The sequence below is a fragment of the Sycon ciliatum genome, chromosome 2 (assembly GCF_964019385.1).
Source record: "Sycon ciliatum chromosome 2, ocSycCili1.1, whole genome shotgun sequence".
Classification (NCBI taxonomy): Eukaryota; Metazoa; Porifera; class Calcarea; order Leucosolenida; family Sycettidae; genus Sycon; species Sycon ciliatum.
The window spans coordinates 37,019,670-37,042,146 of NC_088644.1; the positions used below are offsets into that span (position 1 = coordinate 37,019,670).

Here is a 22,477-nt window from a genome sequence, read left to right on the forward strand (position 1 = left end):
TGTCCAATTTCCTTGTTCTTGTTTATGCAAGTTGTCCACTAACTGATGATGATCAAACTGATCCCATTAGCCTGTCCCTCCAGGAAATCGCGATTCCACGGATGCAACAAATTTCGCGATTTTGGCCAAAACCCGCAAATTTCTGAAAAGTCCCCGATTTCCCGCGTTTTTTGTTGTTTTCTGCACTTCTTTTTACATTTTTCTGCACTTTTCACGCAGTATACAGTGCTTTCCATGATCCTGTACGTGGGTTATTTGCACAGTACGCAAATAGCGATTCTAATGATGCAACAAATTACGTGATTTGGCCCAAATCCGCAATTTCCTGCCAATAATTCCGCGAGTTCCTGGCAAGTTCCGCATCTTTCCGCACTTTTCGCCGCATTTTTTGTTGTTTTCTGCCGCAATTTCTTGCGCAAGTTTTCGATGACTTTTTCCGCAAATTCCCGCAGGGACAGCATTAGCCGGGGGTGAGCTACACACAGTCTGATAAGCACTGGGGTTTAGTCACACAGTTCCTGGCAGTCCCCTTACCACCCTACTTCTGAAAATGCTCTACTGTTCAACACGACAGAATCATAAGACATTGAATCTGTATTCTCACGATGGCCGCAGCCAAAAGGAAATGTATGGGCCCTACTATTGGGCATGTTTAGAAATCAATCAAACAATGCATGCATTGTGTCTTCCGATCTGATGCAGGACGCGTTTGCGAAGCTACATTGTACTTTTAAGACGAAATGATAGTAGCCGACGCGCCGAAATAGAAAATAAAATAAAAAAGCTACTAGAGGAAGCAGCAATCCCCAAACCAAGAAAGAAAACTCTTTCTCTCTCCCCGTTTCTATGAGCACTAGTATCTTACTCCCAGTCTCTTGGAGTGCTAGTATCTCACCCCCCCCCCCCCCCCGTCTAGTCTTGGAGTGCTAGTATCTCACCCCCCCCCCCCCGTCTAGTCTTGGAGTGCTAGTATCTCACCCCCCCCCCGTCTAGTCTTGGAGTGCTAGTATCTCACCCCCCCCCCCCCCGTCTAGTCTTGGAGTGCTAGTATCTCACCCCCCCCCCCCCGTCTAGTCTTGGAGTGCTAGTATCTCACCCCCCCCCCCCCCGTCTAGTCTTGGAGCGAAACTTACAGTCTCTTACTTTGTCGAATCAGGAGCCAGAAAGACTTCCTGTTTGGATGTAGATTGCAGTCACAGTGTGTAAATGGTGTGCCTCAGGATGCCAAGGAAGCAACTATGCCCTGTCTCCAAATGCACTCCATTATCTCAAAGACCCTCAATCAAAGTGCTGTACAAATCCGCGCCAAGTGTCTGTATCCCCTGTATAAAAACCACGAAGTCAAACGAATGAACATCAATGTCGGCGATAGCATCGATAGAAACTTGATGAGTTGACGGGAAACTGTCAAAGGACAGTAGAATGTGCTGGTTGAACCTTCATTTAATGGCGGTGTTGGCAAGCGATTGGAGGGTTTATCGGGTGTTAGCGGCCGTCGTGAATTCCCTTCGGGAACGGACAAGATAATTTACCTTTTTTTTGGCAAGCGATGTTAATGGAACGATTGTATTGCTAGGTGCTAGGAATTGGTTCAGAGAACAATCATCAGATATTTGAACAATTTTGGCATGCTATTGGTTCCTAAAAATGGCCGCTGAGTACCCATGAGGGAATATTGTCGACTGTTTGATCGAGATCGGTTCAAAATAACATTACGACTTGTCATGATTTGTCTACTGCACAGGTGCACAGGCAGCAGACAATTTACTAGTCATGTATCAGTAACTTATGATATGACGCGTCATCATACGCTACCTGTGAGAGAGTCATGTGACACGACGCACCAATCGTTAGGCTTACGTCATCAGGTCTTCATCATGTCCGGGATACAGGATGTCATCGGGGTCGTCTGCTTTCAGCGCGAAAGTTAGTTGTTGTTTCCTATCCCTACTCCAATTCATCCCCACTTTACATGTACAAGTATATGGTACACGTTATGTCCTCCGACAGCGAGCACAACCTCCAGCATCGTTCAAAGGGATTAATGTACTATTGCAATTTCTCTGCTAAACTGACGATGGCAGCGCGTCCGCGCCCATCTGTGCGACATCACTGAGGACATGCACTGGTCTGCCTTGAAATACATCAGACATCAATTGTAGCGTCTCTGACGTTCTCGCATCATGATATCATCATTTGTTTGCATGTACACGTCATATTTTCCTCATCGTCACAAACACTGATTCACCATACTCTCGCACACAGTGCAATACCTACTACACGTACTTCGCTACCATAATAATTATGTAATGTTTGGCTAGCATAGTTCCAATACACATTACGACATCTTTTGATGTTACGCACTCCTCGCCTACAACGCTATTGTAGAAAAGTAGTCTTTACTCATCTCTTGTAAGTTCTGTTTGCATCCAAACACTTCTTCCAAACAGCACACGTCAGATATCTAACAAAACAACAAACTTCATTGCACAGTCTTCTATCACAATCTCTTTCCTATATAAACCTCCTTTCTCTTCACTTTCTTCATGACATTTAGTGTCCGCCAGTCTTGTAAAGATCTTGGAAACTAACACTCGTTGCACTGTATCTAGACTACTAAACAATATCCATCTTGAACTTTTACTGGCATGATTTCTGTGGGTTCTCCACGATGCCAGCAGGCAACAGGCAGCATGATGTATTACGAAGTGCACAAACGCAATACGTATGATGGCCACTAGCAGGAAGCAAGCAGACAGGAAGTCATTAAACGAATATCGAATGAGATTCGGATGGCATGGGATCAGAGTCAAACCCTACCGTGGCTGGTTTATCGCCATAGCTCCCTCTGTTTTATTGGACGAGTACTTTCACGCCATGAGTCAAGTACAGGAATGAGGCGTCGGGAACGAAGACTTCCACAAACTAGTCTTACCACTCTCTTAGTATTGACTCGCATTGCTTTTGCTATGCCTAGGCAGTCACTAGGGCCAGTAGGGGTAAGCGGATTATGTTCGGAAAATGACCAGATTATGCTCTAGCGGATGCTCGCATGATGCTCGAGAAAACAGCCAATTATGCTTTATATGCTTCACCAAAAAGACTAAAAGAACAGATAATCGTCATGAAAAAAGGACTCAGACCATTGCCATGATGTGGACTGGAAGCTACATGTATGTGGAAGTGCAAGACAATAAAATGCAAGAGGAATACCAAATTCACAAGCGAACACTGAACTTTTGGCAGGTGTCCTATAGTGTTCATTCAGAAAGTGATGGACATCACGCAACTGCATTGTAAACAAAAGGGGGCTTGTCAACTGACAGCCGCTTTATTTAGTTTGCAATGTCCTATAGTGGCTGCTAAAATATTATTCCAAATCGACAAGAAGCGCTATGTATGATTCTTCAATAGCAGGTGTGTATATAACAACCTCATGGGGCATCTGCCCTTGTTTTTCGGATGCCATCTATGCTCCTTCTAAAAAAAGGACATGATTATGCCAAAAATTATGCCGGCATAATCCGCTTACCCCGAGCCGTCACACATTCCTGCATATTTCATTTCTAAGGCTTAGGCATATACTGGCTTCTATACTTTGTATAATTATTTGATTCCTTTTCAGGGATTGAACACCTGGTTTAATTTTGTCCTGATAGATCTATTAAATATTGACTGCGTACTATTGTACTAGGCCATTATGACATAAAAACTTTGTAGAAAACCTGGGCTTCACCTCTGCCTTTTACTCGACGTTTTCCTCGTGATCAAGTATGATACACAGGTTTTGTCTGCAGCTTGTGGGCCTGTTGAGACGGCGCCTTCGCTATTTGCTACACAGATTGATTATGACCAACGGTTGAGTGGCACTACCCATCACTGTCATCCTTGAATTCTGGATTTTGTCAGAACCGTAGTCGGAGCAGAGACAGGCTGAGGTTAGTGCATTTGATGTCAAGCAGAACGGTACCTCACCGGGCAGCTACCACACCCGGTACGGGGAAAGTGTCAGGGGCCAATCCGTGGAGCTCTGTGTTTGCTGCCAGGGCAAATATACATACATGTGTGCATTGGTTCAGGTCCTGTGTGTGGAATTGGCACACCGGCTTAACTGCTAACCTTGTCCAGTTGGATTTCGTGTGTACCAGGTTACTGTATCATAGTGCATGCACTGTGTGCATTGTAACTGCTGGCAATGCGTCTTGAAATGATCACTCTCACCCATATCATTATGTTCATTCGTCAGACAAAAATCCTTGGAGGGGGACAACGGTAAAATGAACATTTCATATCCTGTGGAATCTCCAGCTCGGAGTCGAAGTATTTGTCCGAAATTCGAAAGCCCTGCAACGACTCGATCAAGTGTTGTTTTCCACAACATTGCCATTACAGTGTACGTTTAGGTCATTAGGTCCTGTGCTAACACTGCTATGCTATGTCAGCTAGAACTGGTACTACGTGACTGTGTTGTGCTGCTTCTCACGCGTGGATAAATTTGCATACACCGAGCCACACCCAGTTCTGAGCAAGAGCGTTGGCAGGAGCTAGCACTATGCGTATAAGTAGGTAGAAGAAGCATGATTGTAGGGTGCTCCACTGTTGCCTGGTGATCGTGATTTCTCGTGAAATCTGAATCTCAACACAGCTTCCATCTCTCTCTCTCTCTCTGGAAGTCTACTGTGTTGTACCAGAACACAGAACCTGTACCGTCTCGCTCAGGCCAAGAGGTTACGGAGATCTTCATACAGCCGCCGAATAGTCTTTCTCAACTGTGCCAGTGACTACAGCGAGCACTCTGCAAAGGAATGTAGGGCAAAGGAGATAATTATCTTTACCAATGATACTACTGATGCTGCAGCTGTACGTTATTGGTCTTACCAATTATTGCGTACTAGCTGGCGATGAGTATTCAATGAATCCTGAATGCACCAAAAACCTGAAAACCAGGCAACACGAATGCAAATTTAGCCGACTGCTTTAGCAGTCGAAGTAATTGGTGCTGAGGATTGCGCTAGGCAAAGCATTGTGCCTCTCCAACTCCTCCAGTAGATCATCTGTCCATGCAAATTTCACCTGAGAGGCAATAATAATATATATAATTACTGTTAGTGGGCCATCATTACCCCTCAGGCCACCACACAGCTCTACTCTAATCTATTGTGATTGGTATGCTCTGGAGCAGCTCCGTGCGTGCACCGGATAACGATTTACACCACATGTGCGTATGCATAATGTCCGTACACAACAGTTTCGTCCTGTCGTCACAGCACATGTTTTAGTACAAACAGCCATGTACATTTTATTTTAAATTAATTGTCTTGTACATGGTGGTGATCACGTCATCTTCTGTTATGATTGTGATCATACACCGTACACGACCGTCCAAAGCCAAAGTGTTTTTTGTTCTGAAACCATGAACCGTTGGCAGCACACCTCATGGTACATCTCACGGGTCCTGAGTCCTCACGACAATGAGTATGCCTGGTGAGTATGAAACAAGAAGACCCGTTCACCCTTTAGTCAAGGCGCACTTGGATGAAATCGATACGACGCAAGTCCCTTGCCAGTACCGCTTCAGCAAGGTCACGTCTAGAGACGTGGCCACGACACGACAACCCAACCTGCTTCCTTCGGTGCTTCCCCGTCTCTTATTTCGCATACTAGTATCGATTCGTAACTATACACGTACATCGAAGTACTACAGTACCGGTACTACCTTTCTAGGCATGTGCTAAATACAAACAATGGATACTTTCTCCCAGGGGTACACACATTTTCAACTCAAAGTTCTAATCACAAAAGCATAATACCGACCTACTCCGGTAAGCAGCAGCAAGTTTGGTTGGTTTGGTTTTTATTACTTCAAGACGTATTTCAGTTCGTTGCCAAATTAGAAATATCAAGTGGGACGAACGAAAAGCGAAAGTAGAACAGAGCAGAAAGGAAGATGCAACTGAAAGGAAATCCTTGGCTCTCCATCCGAGTCCATTCAACCAATAAAATAAAAAATAAAAAAATTTCACGGTTCGCGTGAGACTCGGCCAAAGGCCCAGTTTTCCGCATCCGCAGGAACGCCACCACCCTCTTGGATCAAGGCGCAGATGCAGCTCCTAAGCGGTGGGAGGTGAGTAGATCAGACCCACCACAAAGTGGTCAAAGACCGAAATCCCATTCACTGCATCCATGTTTCCCTCGTGCCAGGCCACGAGTTCCCAATTAACTGTGGGTCGCAGCACGGCTGGAAAAAATCCTTCCGCTTCCAAGCAGGACTTGAACCTGGTACCCTCTGTTTCTCAATCATGGTCTTAGACCATCCCACTATGCCTGCCTGCCCAACCAATAGTCGTGGGTTTATTCCCGTAGCTAACTAGCAAGGTAACTAATTACCAGTACATGTACAAGTATGGCCTCGGATGGAGATGGTGGTGTTAGTGGACATTATAATAATTACTTGTAGTTCCTTGGTCCTTTTCTTTGCAATAAATTAGTACATGTACATGTACATGCACTTCGGTTCTTTTACATAAAGTACCTCAAAGCAGTACATGCCTTTATTAGTATGCAAGCCATGATTGTGAACATGCCATTATTGTGAACATGCCATGATTGTGAACATGCCATGATTGTGAACATGCCATGATTGTGAACATGCCATTATTGTGAACATGCCAGTGGACTCGAAGTAGCAATCATCTCAAGGGCTAGTGGGGAAAGGTGGGAATGTCGGAATGTATCACTATCAGCAATCCCGGGCCGGAGTGTTAATTCTACGATAGGAGGAGGAGCAGGAGGCGGATGTACATGTAGATTTTTTGTATTGTATTTGATTATTTCACTTGCCCAACAGACCCTAAGGTCTTCTTACAGGATGCCGACGATGCATGAATAAGTCGTAGAGATACTAGTCCACAATGCACGGGTTCCCAATTCTCTTATCCAATCCTAACCGTTCACACAAATCTATCATCCAAAAATGCTATAGCCCAATCCACGTGACATAATATTTATTGCTCGAAATGTCCTGCCCTTCTTCGCAGAAGATGACGGATGGTGGAAGACACCATTTGTTCAGGTGTCTTGTGGCACGGAGTTGGAGGAGACGGCCAGGGTCGGGTGGTGCCACCTTCCCAACTATGAAGCACCGTTGGACGTCGTTAGCGGTTTTGACAGATGATAATATGCTGCACTGGGTGTACATTCGTGATATGAAAGTGCTGATATTGATGGGCTCCGGCGTCGCTCCTGCCATTAATTGTCCCTGCTCTTTCCCGTTTCTTTTTCCTTCAGAATTCATCCGCAGGGTTGTCCCGTTATGTTTGACTTACAATCCTGTAAAACAAAAGAGGGCTAGCTTGGGAAGGCATCACCTATCCTCCTCTGCTGTGTGCTGTCAGAGCGGGCTAGGGTCGGTTGCTCTTACGCATGGTACGTTCATGTTGCTAGTATCCACGTCATGTTACAGTGTTGACCATGTTAGGACAGCTAAATATAGGAACAGTGCTGAATCACCTGTCATTCTCACCGATTAGTCAATGTCGGGGTTTACTGAAAGGTCACCAAGAATTGTGCGGCTCCAACGGCCTGCTACGCTACAAGAACAAGCCCCCGGTGCAGCATTACAAGGAACTGTGCACGTACTCGGTTCTGAGTTTGGGGCATCGCTCTATGGCCAGTATGGGCTCTTCTAGACTTCTCGCGGAGCAGGAGATGGGGTAAAAAGCCTTTACCATCCTCTGAGGCAACTAATCCCCCAAGCATGTACGGCTCGGCCAAAGAAAAATTCACAGAACTGACTATCAATTCAAAAAAAAGAAGAAAAAGGACCAAACTGACTATCATCTCCCAGAACAAGAATTGTGATCAGCGCTCGGGATTTGTCCGAGCAAACGTGAAAACAGTCACAAATTCTCACAATACATGTGCAAACCGAAATCTTCAGGAACGCCTTGCTTAAGACCACAATTATAGTCCATGTTTACTTCTTTTCTTCTTTTCAACTTCTTACTCTTCTCCTTGCTAGCCGTGGTTGACTATACAAACCCTGCAATCGCCACGCAAAGTGGCCATTGGCTGCCCAAGCCATGATTTGCTTGGAATAAAACAAAACAAACTAACAGATACCCACACCTCATACTACATGTGTGATAAAAGTACTAGGCGCGATGCATTATGATAATAACGTTTTCAGGAACGTCAACCAATAGTGGACTCGGATTCCTTTCTATAAAAGTATAAATTCAACCAATAGTCGTGGATTTATTCCGGGTAAAGATTGGTCCGATGCGGGAGCAACGGACACAGTTGGCGATATGTACAGCAAAGGAACCATAGAATCCAGCAAGTATGCAGGACATTGTGCAGAGGACAAGCCATGGACTGAGCTGGAAACACAAGGATGGTTTGTATTCTTGCTCTCCTACTTGCTACTGACTTCTGATTGCATGGTTGGGCGGAAAACATGACATTCTGAGCCCGGCTGCTATCAGACCAGACCTACACACATTACGTCTCCATGTTTGAGCTGCCTGCTAAAGTAGCACACGTAAGTCATATCAATGAGCAGCTAAACCGGTGCAGGTACAAAATATGAACGCGAAGGAATGCTGCGATGGTAACTATACGCATGCAGGTGAGCATGTCGAAGGTCACCAAGTCAAGCTGTTGCACCATGCAACCTTGTAGCAGTCTCAGTGATAACGCCTGCTAGAAGCTGCTACATGTACACGTCACTAGCATGAAAAGGCTTGGACAATACTCGTGGCTGGGCGAATAACTTGTATCCAAATTGAACTAATGAACCGCCCTCATCTACGGGTACATTGTGGCTTACAGCGCACAGCCATACATGTACATGTATGCCGCCTATGGCTATGATAATTCTACTGGGATCTCCAGTGCTATGATGCAGACACATCGTAATGATGTTTAGCTGAGGTCAATCAGCGCAGTTCCATCAACCTACCACAAGGCGTTGAGCTTTTAAGAAGGGAGTATACAGTTGTTGATTTCGAAAACCCACAACATGAAGGACTAGGGTGAGGGGCCATAGCACAGGAGAACATCCCGACCCTGGTTCAGCTCAGTCGGTCGACAATCATGGGGTATTTGGACTGGATGGTGGTGGAGGGCAGGAGAACAGGGACCCATCATTCAATGCCCCTTTCCGTCAGGTGGATGCAGTCAACAAGTGAGTGTGTATTTAAGACGTGGCAGGCCACGACGGGTACATGACCTGCACCATGCCCTGAGGTGGTCGCGTAAGACTGAGCCAGTGCGGTCGGTCTGCATGGTACATGCGTACATGGATGCATTAATATAATAGTCAAATGGATACGTGACTGTACTGGTCAGCACAGTCTACGGTCTAGGCCATCGCCAGTCAAGGGTGTGCCACACTGAGCAATACAAATACAATGCCGGAACTACTGGCATCACAATCCACATGTCATCATGCCATCAGCCATTTCGGCATCAGATCGCGCATGCACTGCATCAGCCAATATGGTACCAGCCACCGATTATAATTACACGCATTCACGGCACCAGCGCAGCCACTACATACAATGTACTTCTGACTGCCCGATACATGGTATTGCATAGTGCTAGTAGTGGAGTCAGTACATGGCCATGGGGCTCCATTGGGAAGTGTGGTTTTGGAACATGACAATCATTGTGCTTCTATCCGACTGTATGGATATGACCATTGACGTTGCTCGTACCGTGTGTATAGCCTCCCCAACCCCCCTCCCCTGTCGGTTCTATTGCGTAGGCTGGGAGATAATATTATTTCTACGAGTGAAGTGGGTCCCCTCTACGGCTCTAGCTCTTTCTACTTCGCCCCCCCCCCATATTATGTACAATGGGGTTGGAGGCGGGCATGCTGGCACTTGTGCCTAGTGGTCATTACAGTGCCCTCCACATCCGTCATTGTATCAGTGATCAGCGATGATTGCATGCCCGCTGTGCACATACTAGTCGAGTGGATGCACGAGGTCATCTAGACTACACACAACACACTCACGCAGTCACACACACACACACACGTGCCTAATTGGCTCGTAATACTAATTGACCCAGCACCTCCGCCAGCCACTCGTGTATACTACAAATGCATGCCGCAGTTAGCCCAATGCCAGAGAGAAGCGAAGGCGACAACAACGGCAAGGCTTGTTGCAAGTCAGACTTCCTGCTCGTTGCTACAGTTAGGGATAGTGAGACCTGAGGAAGGTGAATGACTGAAAGCTCTCAGTGAACGCTGGTCAGCAGCTGATTCGCTCGACACCCTGATACGAGATTTAGCATTAGAGTGGACGTGTTGGAAGCTCCACTCTGGCAGAAGTCTTTGGCGGCCCTCGCGCTGGATTCGCGTAGCTTGTAGTTACTTGGCGCTAGGATGGGCGAAGACCATCGATGCGTTTGGCGCGTTGGCGTCGGCCCGCGGACAACAAATGGACGGAGCCAGACGTCGATACAGAGATGGATGTTGGTGATGCTGGTGCTAGTCTGCTGCTGCCAGCCTGATAGTGTATCTGGGATATGTGGAAAGAGAAGAAGAGGATCGTCATCCGTAAGTAATTATTACGAATATACCCCTCCCCACTCTCTAGCTATTCGTGTTCCGCCATGTGCGTTTCCTTTCCATTTTTGCGCATAATCACAGCAATGCCATTGCGAAATCCTTCTTAGGGTCGTTTCTATCCCTTCCTTGCTGTGTTTGCATGCAAAAACACCATTGCGTGTCGGTAACCTTTGAAACAGCCTTTCGGCGGTCTAGCGCGTGGCAGCTCAAGCTTTTCAGTGGACGTAGACCAGATGGGCAAAGGGTAATAATACCGCAGTCACTCTTGTTTCATGACGTTTGGTCTCAAAGTCGCTTAACTAGTGGCCCATGTGCAAGAAGGGTTCGTTGGGGACCTGGGCCACCCATTGTTTCACTCTCCCTGAGTGAAGGCTAACTCTAGGGGTACGCTCAGCTGTATTTCCATGCCATCGTCGTCCAAGAAGTGTCCCAATGTACTCTACGTATGGCCGAGTGAAACGGAGCTCCGGGTGTGCTGTCTGTCGCGTGGATACATGGAGTGATAACAGTGGTTGTGTGTAGACTAGTCTTTCTCATGAATGTCTCAGTGTCTGCTTGTTGAGTGGAGGTAACGCGGAATGATCTAACTCGAGATCTCCAACTGTAGCCATCCATCCCATTCCCTACTACTACTCGTTCTGGAATGGGATTGGGAGAAGGTTTTAGCATGAGATTTACGGTACAGAGCGCCGAACAAGTCCTTTCTAAACCTATTACTTGATATGAGGTGATTAGAGTGTAAAGCTAGGTCCGTACTTTGGGGCGATGGCAAGGGGAAAGAATGTGCCTTGCTGAGGAAGAATGTTCTGTGGTGGCAACTGTGCAACTCGTGGATTGTGTAGTGTGTAGTGTGTTACATGGCGAGCTCTCTGTTGGACGCCTTGGCTTCCTTACTTCGCATAATCGGTAGCTGTGGGTGTGCGTGTATGAGTATGGCAAGAATGGGAGTCGATGGAACGCCTTGCTCGCGCTCCTTGTCAGTAGTCCTTGACGGATCGTGCAAGTACGCGTTTGCCCTGAGAGAACGATGCAGAGACGCCTGCTCAGAACAAAAGAAGCCCACTTATGCCCGTGCTCGGTTAGATCCGAGCAGAAAAGTCACCACTTTGGGCCACTTATCCCACCGCCAGCTTCTCCAAGTAGTTAGCCCTATTGCAGTGCAGGGGGACAGTGGATGGGGCGGGCGAACAGTGTATTCACAGCGCATGGGGACATACTGGGCCCGACAGCATGATTGCATGGTCATGGCATGCTTGCCTTGCCCAATGTCGACGATGAACACGACAGTGTTGCACTGTAACGTAATGGCTTGGTAGTTGCGGTCCAGACATTGCTGGAACGCAGGCGACACACATTTGCTCCTCAATCTTGTTGGGGGAACTTCTGGCTAGCGGAATACCTAATGCATTACCGCCTACATGACAGTATGTTATTTGCCCCTGTGGTTGCGAACGTGAGGACACGACGGTGGTATGGCGCCGCGTGCGGGGTTCGTTCCTGACCGTACTAGGGAGTTGTGGTCTGCATACTGTACCCGCTGTACCTTGCATCTGTAGATTGGCGAGCCTAAGCCTAAGCCAATAAGGGTTACTAAAATCTTATGGTGTAGTGCCGTGGTGGCTGGGGCTCCGTTTGAGTCCCAAGAATGGCTGACCAAAGGTGGCCCCGTCACCACCGCTGGAGCTGCTCATAAAACATGCATGACTGGAGAGGTAGATAGAAGAGGTGTGACTAGATTAGTCTGTTAGGCAGGTAACTAGTGTCAGCGACGCCATGGTTCGCATCACTTCAGCCATGTACCAGTACGGGTTTCAGCGACACCATTAATATCATCAGGTGCTGGCGTTTTTACGTTTATAGCTGCGTTTAAAACGTATTGCCCAGGAAAGGCATCAAATAGAGGTACTGTATGTATAGACAATAGTCCTTGTGTAGTCAAATTGGGCATCGTACATTACGTCACGTATCAAGTACGACACTATGATGCCCAAATCTTGGTTTCTGTTGTGTGTTTTCACGGAGGATCATCGGTCGTGCTTGTCACTCCCTAGCTATGCGCAGCGATGTTTCTAGGCCCCTAAACATAGTCTTTGCCATCGGCGGAGTCTTGTTCCCCAGGCTGCTAATTAAGAACGGAGTATTTCCGAACAAAGAACACATGCATATGGTTCCGTGCATCAGCTGGACCATTGACGTATGTAATGTGGCCTAACTGGTGGAATACACACTTGCCATGTACTCATACGCCGACCATGAACGTAGCACTACACACTGGTCGTGTGGCTTGAAGACGTCCGCACACAGTGCGGTTTTCTGTGGCCTGTAAGGAAGGCATGTCTTACACGCCCGATGAGACCCGCTTTTTCACTACCCAGATAGGCCAGAGCGGAGCCTAGGCAATGATTTGATGCTGGCAAGCAGGGCGTAGTAGCATAGTGTTATGGTGTTGGTCCCAGAGCGGTGCCTCTCTGATCAATCATAATGCTGCCTCCAGGCATTCCTGCTAGATGGTTTAAGTTAGTCCTGGCCAACTCCAGTCCCAGTGCAGTGCAGGGTCTTCTCATGTTCTGGATGCGCAGCAATATTGTCTGGACTGGTTATCACATGATCTGCACTTACAAACCATGATGATTAGCCCTGGAAGCGGGACGGCAAGGGGGAAAATCAAGCGACATTGGAATTCCTCAACTAGTCGAGGCGGCGGACGCGGAGGCTCTACACCCGCCCACGACAATCTCAGCCAATGACATTGCAGTAGAAGAGCTCTGTACAAGGTCACAATGTAGACCTGTAGTGCTCCTACTGACATAGTTCACGCAGAACAATAACTACATGTCACTAATTCTTCGCTTAGTTTCGCTTGGCGAGGGCAGTGTTGGTACAAAGGCCACCAGGATGTAGCAGTGCGGCATGTAGAGAGTGTGCACAGCAGGAGAATTGAGCAATGTCGCCCTTCACTACTCCTCATTCCTGTCGACAAGTTTTCGAGTAGGTGGCGATTTCGCGTCCAAAGGTCGCGAGCAATTCCCGGCAGGTGCTTCTAGAGGCGATGGTGTGCTCGTGAGAGCGCGCACTATTCCACAGCATTGAATATACACGGCAATGAATATAGATCCTGCGCGATCTGGCGTGCCACGCATAGTGGCCAGTCCCTTCGGTATTATTTCATGCTGGAAAAAGTGAAGCTGCAGGGCCGTAACCAACTGCATGCAGGCACATGATGGAGAGAGAGGGAGAGCTGCATAGCTTGCTGCAAAGCCAACGCGGATGTAGTGGTTGTTCCCCTAATCGGATCTGGCTGAACAAGTCGTCCTCGAGCCAGCTATCCGCAGTGCAACGTTACCAGTGTGTTCGACACAGTGCTCGGCCGCAGGTGGAAAGGAGACTTCCGTCTTCTTCTGCTTGCACCTCTGCTAGGCACACAGTCAGTAAGTAGCAGGATCAGGAATTGAGTTCCTTCAACTTAGTTCGTGCAGGCCGTTGACCGCACCATCGACCTCTTGCCGTTGCTTCGTTGGCTCTGAGCCCCCTGTTTACAGCCCCGTGGAGGATCTCAACCGGCAAATCAGCGGTCGTTCTGCCGGCCAGTGGGACGAGCACACTTGCCCTAGCTACAGACAAACGCTCGTCTAACCATTCTAAAACCTGTGCCAGGCCAGGAGGGCAACTTCCACTAAATTCTGGACTGCCAGAAGTAAATATTTCACCAGGAACGGAACGACATAGTACCGACGCGCGCACACACACACACACACGCACACACACACACACACGCACACACACACACACACAGGCAAACACACAGATGCACGGACATGTATGTCCATACATCTTGGTAAAATGGGTACACCGCCTTCATCGTTGGTTCACAATGCCATTCAATGATCACCAGTACAGTAGACATTGCCACTCTTGCCTGTGGGCATAGAGTGGCTAAGCTACATACTACATGTAGCTAGACGAAGTAGGTTATTAGTAACAGAAGGCACATGCAAATGCTATGAAAATAGTTACAAAGGCATTTGAGGACATTCTCAAGTGCAGACTGCAGCATCAGCATCCTGTATATGACGTCACATTAGTGTCAGGCTGTCGTGTACAATCACGGATCTTCCCCTTTTTTTGGTAATTGCGGTAAGGAAAGTGCGCCACATAATACATACATGTAGTTACATCATCACGCGTCTATGAAGTGCATCGTGGATACTGAACGGAGGGAGGCATTATACTTTGTGGCAGGAACACAATGCTAGCAACTGGATTGAAAGTCGAGCTGTGGTCTGCAAAGAACAATCAGACATTAATGTCTGTCAACTGATGCAGTTGTGTCGCTACTAAAGCTCATTCTGGTTCGGGTAGGCTGTATTGCAGAGTCTGTGTGGTGGAGCATGAAGCAAGCAGTTAATCCTCGTCGTGCGCCGCCATATTTCAATGTCTGTGGCATGACCCACAAAGCCACACTGGCCGTCTGACAGACTCAGTGGAAACGAAGTTCAGCCTTAAAATCGTGTCACATCGATACCATGTTCATCACCATCACCTCCAGATGGCTGGGAGGGCTGAGAGCTGAGGCTTGCTAACATTGCCCAGATTATGACAAAACTAACTCAGTCTCCCTGGCTAGGTTGCCCCTGTTCAGATATTGCCAGCCAGTATCGATACAAGGCCACATCAATTCCGCCATGTACTTTTACTCGTACTTGTAAAGTTGTAGCCATGCAGGTGATTAACTGTGGTGAGGGTGATAGACATTGAGGTACACAGGAGCAGGGTGAGCAGGGGCGCCTGCTGAATCGTATCCAGCGAATGGGAACACAGATCCTGCGCACACGAAAGCAACCGATGAGACGGCTAAGCATCCATGCCGGAATAACACACCTCAACTGGCTCAAGTCTACAGTATCTTCGGGTTAAATTAAAAATGCCTGTGAGTGCTCGTATCGGCTGGAATTCACACGAACGCCCTGCAGTCTATTTCTAGTACATGATGGAGGAAGGACTCATCGGCAGTCTGAGATGTCGAGCAGTTCTTGATGACTAGTATCATTCGTGTACTGGCGTGTTACGGAATCTGTACGGTATATAGTGCGACATCTAGGTAGTGTCTGGACATAGGCAATGCCAGTAGTAGTGGTTAGATTCGACATGTGCACATCATAATAATTTAAAATGTTACACGCTATCCATGGCCACTGAAGTAGAATCTGTTTTTTGGTCGCGCCAGCTCATTCTGTCCGTGACGGTGGGTGCTTTACCATTTTGGGGCAGTTGCAATTCGAAGAGCAGAGCAGCACTCTTGGAATTGATGTGTGGTGCTTGAAACTGGGATTCTCAGCCTGTATGGTATTTGTGGCGTTGGCTGCCAACTTCAAGTTGTTGTCTGATACAATGCAACAATTAGTGGGCGCAGAGAGTTTTCATTCAGTGTATCGATTGCGATTACGCAATGCCTAACATCTTGCTTGGAGCACGCATGTTGGAAGGAAGTACATGTGCCTATTACTGGAAGGTTGAACTTCCCTTCCCTCGACACTAGTTACGTAGGAACAGCAACAGACGTTACACTCTATGACTATGGTCATTAGTAGCAGCAGCTTACTACTACATGTACTAGCACTGTAGAGGCTATTCTGTGTACCTGCAGTGCTGTGTAAGGTTACATACCTAGCGAGACACAAGATGGAATTCTCGACGCAATGTGGCTAATTTCCTCTTTACGCCGACCGCTGCAAACGCTCCTTACAACTAGCACTCAAGGCGAAAAATGCCTTATGCTGTTCGTATGCTGAAACCTGCGAATACACTGTCACTGGGGATTGCGACGGATACACAACTACAGCAATAGCTCTTCCTTTTCTTTTCGTTTTAGACCAGGAGTGTGTGCACGGGACCGCTTGACCAAAAAATGCACTTTGCCCTGCTGTCAGTGCTACACCGATTTTTACCCGTATGTTGCGAGGGGGCATTAAATTAAAAAACCCTGATCAGGTGCATCGGGTAGAGCCTCTGCTTGTTCCCGAGATTGTACTCCGGTCGATGGCACATGCAGTCAGTGTGGAGGGATGCGCTAAAGCCTGCTGTACAAAACACATAAAAGATACAATTCAAACTCCTCGCAACTAATAGGTATGTCTTTGTCAGAAAGGCCTTTATCTGAGTGACTGGTTCAAATCTAGACTAGTCTTTTCTGGTGAGCTGTGTACGGATACACACTATACTGAAACTGACACGTTTAATGGGATGCTATTCCCGCGGGCACTGGTGAAAGTACGAAATGATTGCTTAATAGTGGTGGTTGTGGGCAGAACATTTGAGACAAATATAGCTGTAGCACCTGCATACGCTTAAGGCGTATTTATACTAGTCACACGTCGCGCACTCTCTCTCTCTCTCTCTTTATTGTCACCCAGGCCATGGGATAGCTCTGTGCTGATTGAACTTCCTAAGTCCTTGTGGCCGTTCGGGCAGGTTATAGCTCAATGTATGCTGAATAATGGCAGGTACTAGGTAGTGGCCAGCACAAACACGTGTGCCTGGCAACATCGTCACAGTACTACACTAGTGATAGGCAGTCCATTTTCTAGAAATCTGGAAGAAGGCCAAGTATCACCATGCGATGCTGATTGGAGCACAGTAACTATGGCATTGTAACTACTTGTTGCTGGGTGACCGTATGCAGAAACACATGGAAACGAACTGTCAAAGTTGATTCGTATGAGTCGCTCCTTCGCAACTATGAATTGATTGATTAGAGGCGCCCCCAGTCATATCGGCAATCTTGCCACATTAGCATAATGCGTTTGCTTCCTAGTACCGTATGAACAGATACATCTGATACATCAGATACATCAGATACATCTGATTCTGTACAAAAAGTACAATCCTGTACAATGTAGATCTACATTCCGCAAGACACTCTAGCCTTTGGGCAATACCAAGAGTACATAACCCCTTATGTACTCTTGGCAATACCAATAGTTATGGTGCTAGAGCCCGCAACGCCGTAGAGGAGGAATTACCAATCCCAGTTCACTGAACACCTTCCTGACGTTGGTTGAAGCAGCAGCAACTGTTACTTCAGACTCAGTACAAATCATGACATTGTATCATTCTTGTGAGTTTATAGTAGGCCAAGATGTCTAAAACGTTAGGTGGCTATTGTTGAGTCTCGTTCTCTGTACAGTGCCCCATTTCCCACTAATGTCTGGTTTTGAGAGTCTATCGGCTTGTACACAAGTACGTACATAACCTGGCTATGTAGGAGTCTCGGTTTGTGTCAATACCCCCACAGCCACAATGGATGCAGTCTCGTAGGCCGAACTACCAAACTAAACACGTCGAAAGCAAACTTTGTTCGAAACGTTGATCTACACAGCCTGTCAGCATGGTCATACAGTCGTGACAAGTACAAGTGCAGTGTGCCGCTATTTAGCGGTCCATTATGGTGGTGGATCATTGTATGCACTCTCCCTAGCCTAGCACCTGTGTCCCAGGCCATGCAGGCTCCGGTACCTATTGTAATTAGTGCCACCATCTTGAGCTCTCCTGAAACGTACTTACCACAGGACACTCGTGTGCAATCATCACGCTGTTCATTGGTGCATGGAGGGGTTTGCAGCATGTTGCCTCGAGGTTTTGTTCCCAATTAATTTATTATTTTCACATTTTGGAATGTCAAGTGCTCAGTAAGTTCGGTTCCAGGCTGGTGGCGATGAGAGCACTTGAGGGGCTGAGTGAATGGTACGCTTGACGGGAGACTCTCGCGCAGTGCGTCTCCATTCCATGTCATTGGACAGAGTATGTGGATGGCCATGATGAGGATGATGGCACTTCGACAAAGTGTGACCAAGCTTGCTGCGAGCAACGAAAATAGACGTGAGACGGAGGAGGCCGCACAGCTCGAAGAGTGCCCGTATATGATGGCTCGTCCAAGCAGGCACTTTCTAGGGCCAACTCGCTGCAGTCCTGTAGCCCTAGCTAATTTGCCAGGATAAGGATGAGGAAGGAATGACTGCTCTATCACATAATTCAGTGAGTGTCAAAACTCATATCCGCTAAGAGGGGGGCTTGCCATATGAAGCTATCTATCGCACGTCAGTGCTAGTGGCAGAAAACTGACATTCCATGACGCAGCTCTGCCTGAGCTCAGAAATCAGGTCGTGCCAGTGCTGCTGAATTTCCGGACAATCCGGCTCAGTGATAAAGGGCTCAGCTGTGGAAGCAGCCCAAAGCAGGCATGAGGTCACTACTGTCACATGGGTGTTGCTGGTGGCCATGTCACTACCCTTTCCACAGGACCCATTGGATGATAAGGACTGACATGTTTGGGCGATCCTCTTGCAATCGAAAGTGACAGATCGTGACACAAGGAAGGGAGTTGGTACCTGAAGAGCATGCATATTTGCTTAGTGATAATACTACTTTACAATATAGACCCTAGACCATTACGCCATTTGAATTTCTTTAAATAATCATGTGAAACTCACGGTTCGCCTCTCCTATTGAGAACACACCACAACAATCATACCGAAATCGATCGATATTCGCAATCTTCGAAATTTGGCGGTTCCTTTGGAAAATTCCAGGCAAATTGTCACATGCAGGACATGTTAATATGATGTTATGGATGTCCATGGGACTGAAGTAAAAGCACATAGCCAAGATGTGAAGGGGGGGGGGGGTGGCATACATGTATGAACGATTATAGTGATGATATGCACGGACAAGTACACGTACGTGCTTGAGAGCATGCTGTCATGCAGCCCCATCACGGGGACGAGTCGACTACTGTCATTGAGAGTTTTCTGGACGCTTATGGCTTGGTGTTTCCCTGCAGGCAAAGTACATGGATCCAGCGGAGTCGATTTGCGTTGGTGAGGACTATGGCGTGCAATTTGCAACTGCTTGAAGTAGCATTATGTTGCACCTTGTGTGGGTTTATTATTATTATTATTATTATTATTATTTAAATATTCGACGAGGAGACAATAATTTTTTTAAATTATTGTCTCCTCGTCGAATATTTAAAATATGGCAATAAGTAGGACGAGCTGAAGTGACATTTGGATTACTTTATTAACAATGTAAGCGATGGAAACGATGCAAAAAAACAATGTAAAGGGTAAGGAAGATACATGTATGAAGAAAAAAAGCGATGGAAAGAAAGATGATTCGAACAAGTTTTCTTTCCATCGCTTTTTTTTCTTCATACATGTATCTTCCTTACCCTTTACATTGTTTTTTTGCATCGTTTGCATCGATTACATTGTTAATAAAGTAATCCAAATGTCACTTCAGCTCGTCCTACTTATTGCCATATTAAAATTATTATTATTTCAAATTTGGACTTCACGGAGACTTTCAAAGTTTTTTTTAGGAAATTAGAGGTGAGAAAAGAGCAGTACGTGGCATGTGGCCTTTAATTTCCTAAAAATTATTATTATTATTATTATTAAAAAGCTTACGTGGAGATAAAAATGTAATCAACGCAATAAATAGAGTAAGCTGCGCACTCAGTACAAACACCATTAGCAAAACGTGTTTTCATGTAAATAAAGAAGCTTGTTCCTAAACGTTTTCGTCGCCATCTTCTAGTAGTGGTGTTAGGGTGTATGAATCTTCTGTTGCTAACCATCTTGTTCAGAATAGTGATTGTCGTTCTAGTTATACTGATTATTGCTTTTTTGTTTGGTCTCGTTCACGTAGTCAAAGGTATTTGCGTGTATTGGAGTCTATCTACTTCGAGTACATTTTTACCACCAAGCCAATTTTGTGTAGGCAGAAAAAGAATTTGTTTACGTTGAAATTGTTTGTGAATTTAGATCAGTAGTTCTCGTTTGTGGTTGCATGGTTACTTTCTAGTGGTGAATTTATCGCATCTGTTGTCACCTGATATCGTTGATTGATGTAATGTTTCTTTCACCTCTCATTTTCTCGCGCTAGTTAGGGTCTAAATTAGTACTTGCATTGTGCGTATATATATTGAGTTTAGAGCTAATGTTGATTTGCCAGTAATCCTCTGAGATGGCGACGAAAACGTTTAGGAACAAGCTTCTTTATTTACATGAAAACAAGTTTTGCTTATGGTGTTTGTACTGAGTGCGCAGCTTACTCTATTTATTGCGTTGATTATTATTATCCATACCCTTATTATTCCACAATCACGATGACATAGTGCCAATACACATGTTATGCGGGCGATTTTAACCAGCCATGGTGGGGAAAAACTGAGAAAATGAACAATGGAAACAAATCAAAAAGAGAATTAAAGGAACCTGGAAAGAGCAGTATGAAGATTAGGCTAGCAAGGAAACACAACGAAACCGTCGTCAATTCAACTTGGGTAGGCACGATTTGCAACGTTATTTTGCACTGTCAACATGAAAAATGTGTTTTTTTGCATATTTTGTGTATTGTACATTGTATTGCAAACATATCACCTAATGCCTGTTGTGCTGTTGTTTTTGCTCGCAATTGTGCCTGCTGCAGAGGGTGTGGATGCAAAGTGCCTTCTGAAACCGACCTATACAACTGAACGAGAGGCAGGCTATGATGGTGGGTGCATTTAAATAAACCTCCCTCTTGTTGCGAGATGAGAAGAAGGCTGTTCGCAAGCAGATATTGTCTTGTTGTTGACATTCCGGTTGCCAACACATCTTCTCTCAACAGAATTCTGTGGACAGCAGCCTTCAAATGGTTTTCCATGGTGTTTTCCATGGTGTTTTCCATGGTGGAGCAAAATATCTTTAAAAACTGCTTCGATGTTTCATGTAGAATTTTCAGGCTTTAGTTTCTACCTTGGCACCTAAACAGCTTTAGTTTCTACCTTGGCACCTAAACAGCTTTCTGTGGTTTGTTTATTGTTTTCTGTGTGTTGCAGACTGCCACGACACTCCGCAGTTTGTTATGGAAAACCATCAGAACTGTACGCCACCGTCCGCGCCTCAGAACCTCAATGCTACCGTCACGTATTGGTCCAAGGATCAAATCGTCATCCTTGTTCAATGGAAAACTCCGAAAGAACGTGAGTGCTTGCTCCCCTCCCCCCCCCCCCCCCCCCCACTGCCCCTGACCGTGATACTATTTTCTTGAGAGAGTTGTGTCCTGAAAGAGATATCTAAAGTGATGTAAAGATAATGGAGGGTGGTAGATGCGTATTGACATTGCAAAGACCTCATAACCTGTTGCTTGAAAGGACAAACCATCAACTAAGTGTGAAAGTAACATCTTACTTATGGATCATACGCATGTTTCTGATGAACCTTATACATTTTTTGATGGGCCTGTTTGAGATGGACGGTATGCCTGTCTTAATCAGTTTTCCCTGTTGTACATTTTCTTTCTCACCTTCGTTATATCACAGGTGTACAAATGCACTCTTGCTTGCTCAGTCACTCACTCGATCATTCTCTTTCTCTCTCTCTCTCTCTCTCTCTCTCTCTCTCTCTCTCTCTCTCTCTCTCTCTCTCTCTCTCTCTCTCTCTCTCTCTCTCTATCTATCTATCTATCTATCTCTCTCTCTCTCTCTCTCTCTTTTCTCTCTCTCTCTCTCTCTCTCTCTCTCTCTCTCTCTCTCTCTCTCTCTCTCTCTCTCTCTCTCTCTCTCTCTCTCTCTCTCTGTCTCTCTCTCTCTCTCTTTCCCCCCTCTCTCTCTCTCTCTCTCTCTCTCTCTCTCTCTCTCTCTCTCTCTCTCTCTCTCTCTCTCTCTCTCTCTCTCCTCTCTCTCTCTCTCTCTCTCTCTCTCTCTCTCTCTCTCTCTCTCTCTCTCTCTCTCTCTCTCTCTCTTTCTCTCTCTCAATATCTCTCCCAATTGTTTTTGATGCAGTTTGTCCTTTGACCGGGTATCGCATAGCTGTCTGGCGAGGCGAGAGCCAGCCTAGGAGAATCATAGGACCACCC

General features: G+C 46.3%; 1 protein-coding gene across 1 annotated transcript in view; it reads left to right on the forward strand.

Moving 5' to 3' along the window:
* The first annotated feature begins 10,111 nt into the window (after window positions 1-10,111).
* The window catches only part of LOC135809910 (uncharacterized), a 20,213-nt gene continuing 7,847 nt past the window's right edge, over window positions 10,112-22,477 (forward strand). The window contains exons 1-5 of the mRNA XM_065323356.1: window positions 10,112-10,567; window positions 19,416-19,452; window positions 21,068-21,133; window positions 21,459-21,602; window positions 22,404-22,477. The exon at window positions 22,404-22,477 is cut by the window's right edge and continues 24 nt beyond it. Coding sequence (XP_065179428.1) covers window positions 10,394-10,567; window positions 19,416-19,452; window positions 21,068-21,133; window positions 21,459-21,602; window positions 22,404-22,477 — 495 coding nt within the window. The 5' untranslated portion in view covers window positions 10,112-10,393. The remainder of the gene's footprint in view (window positions 10,568-19,415; window positions 19,453-21,067; window positions 21,134-21,458; window positions 21,603-22,403) is intronic.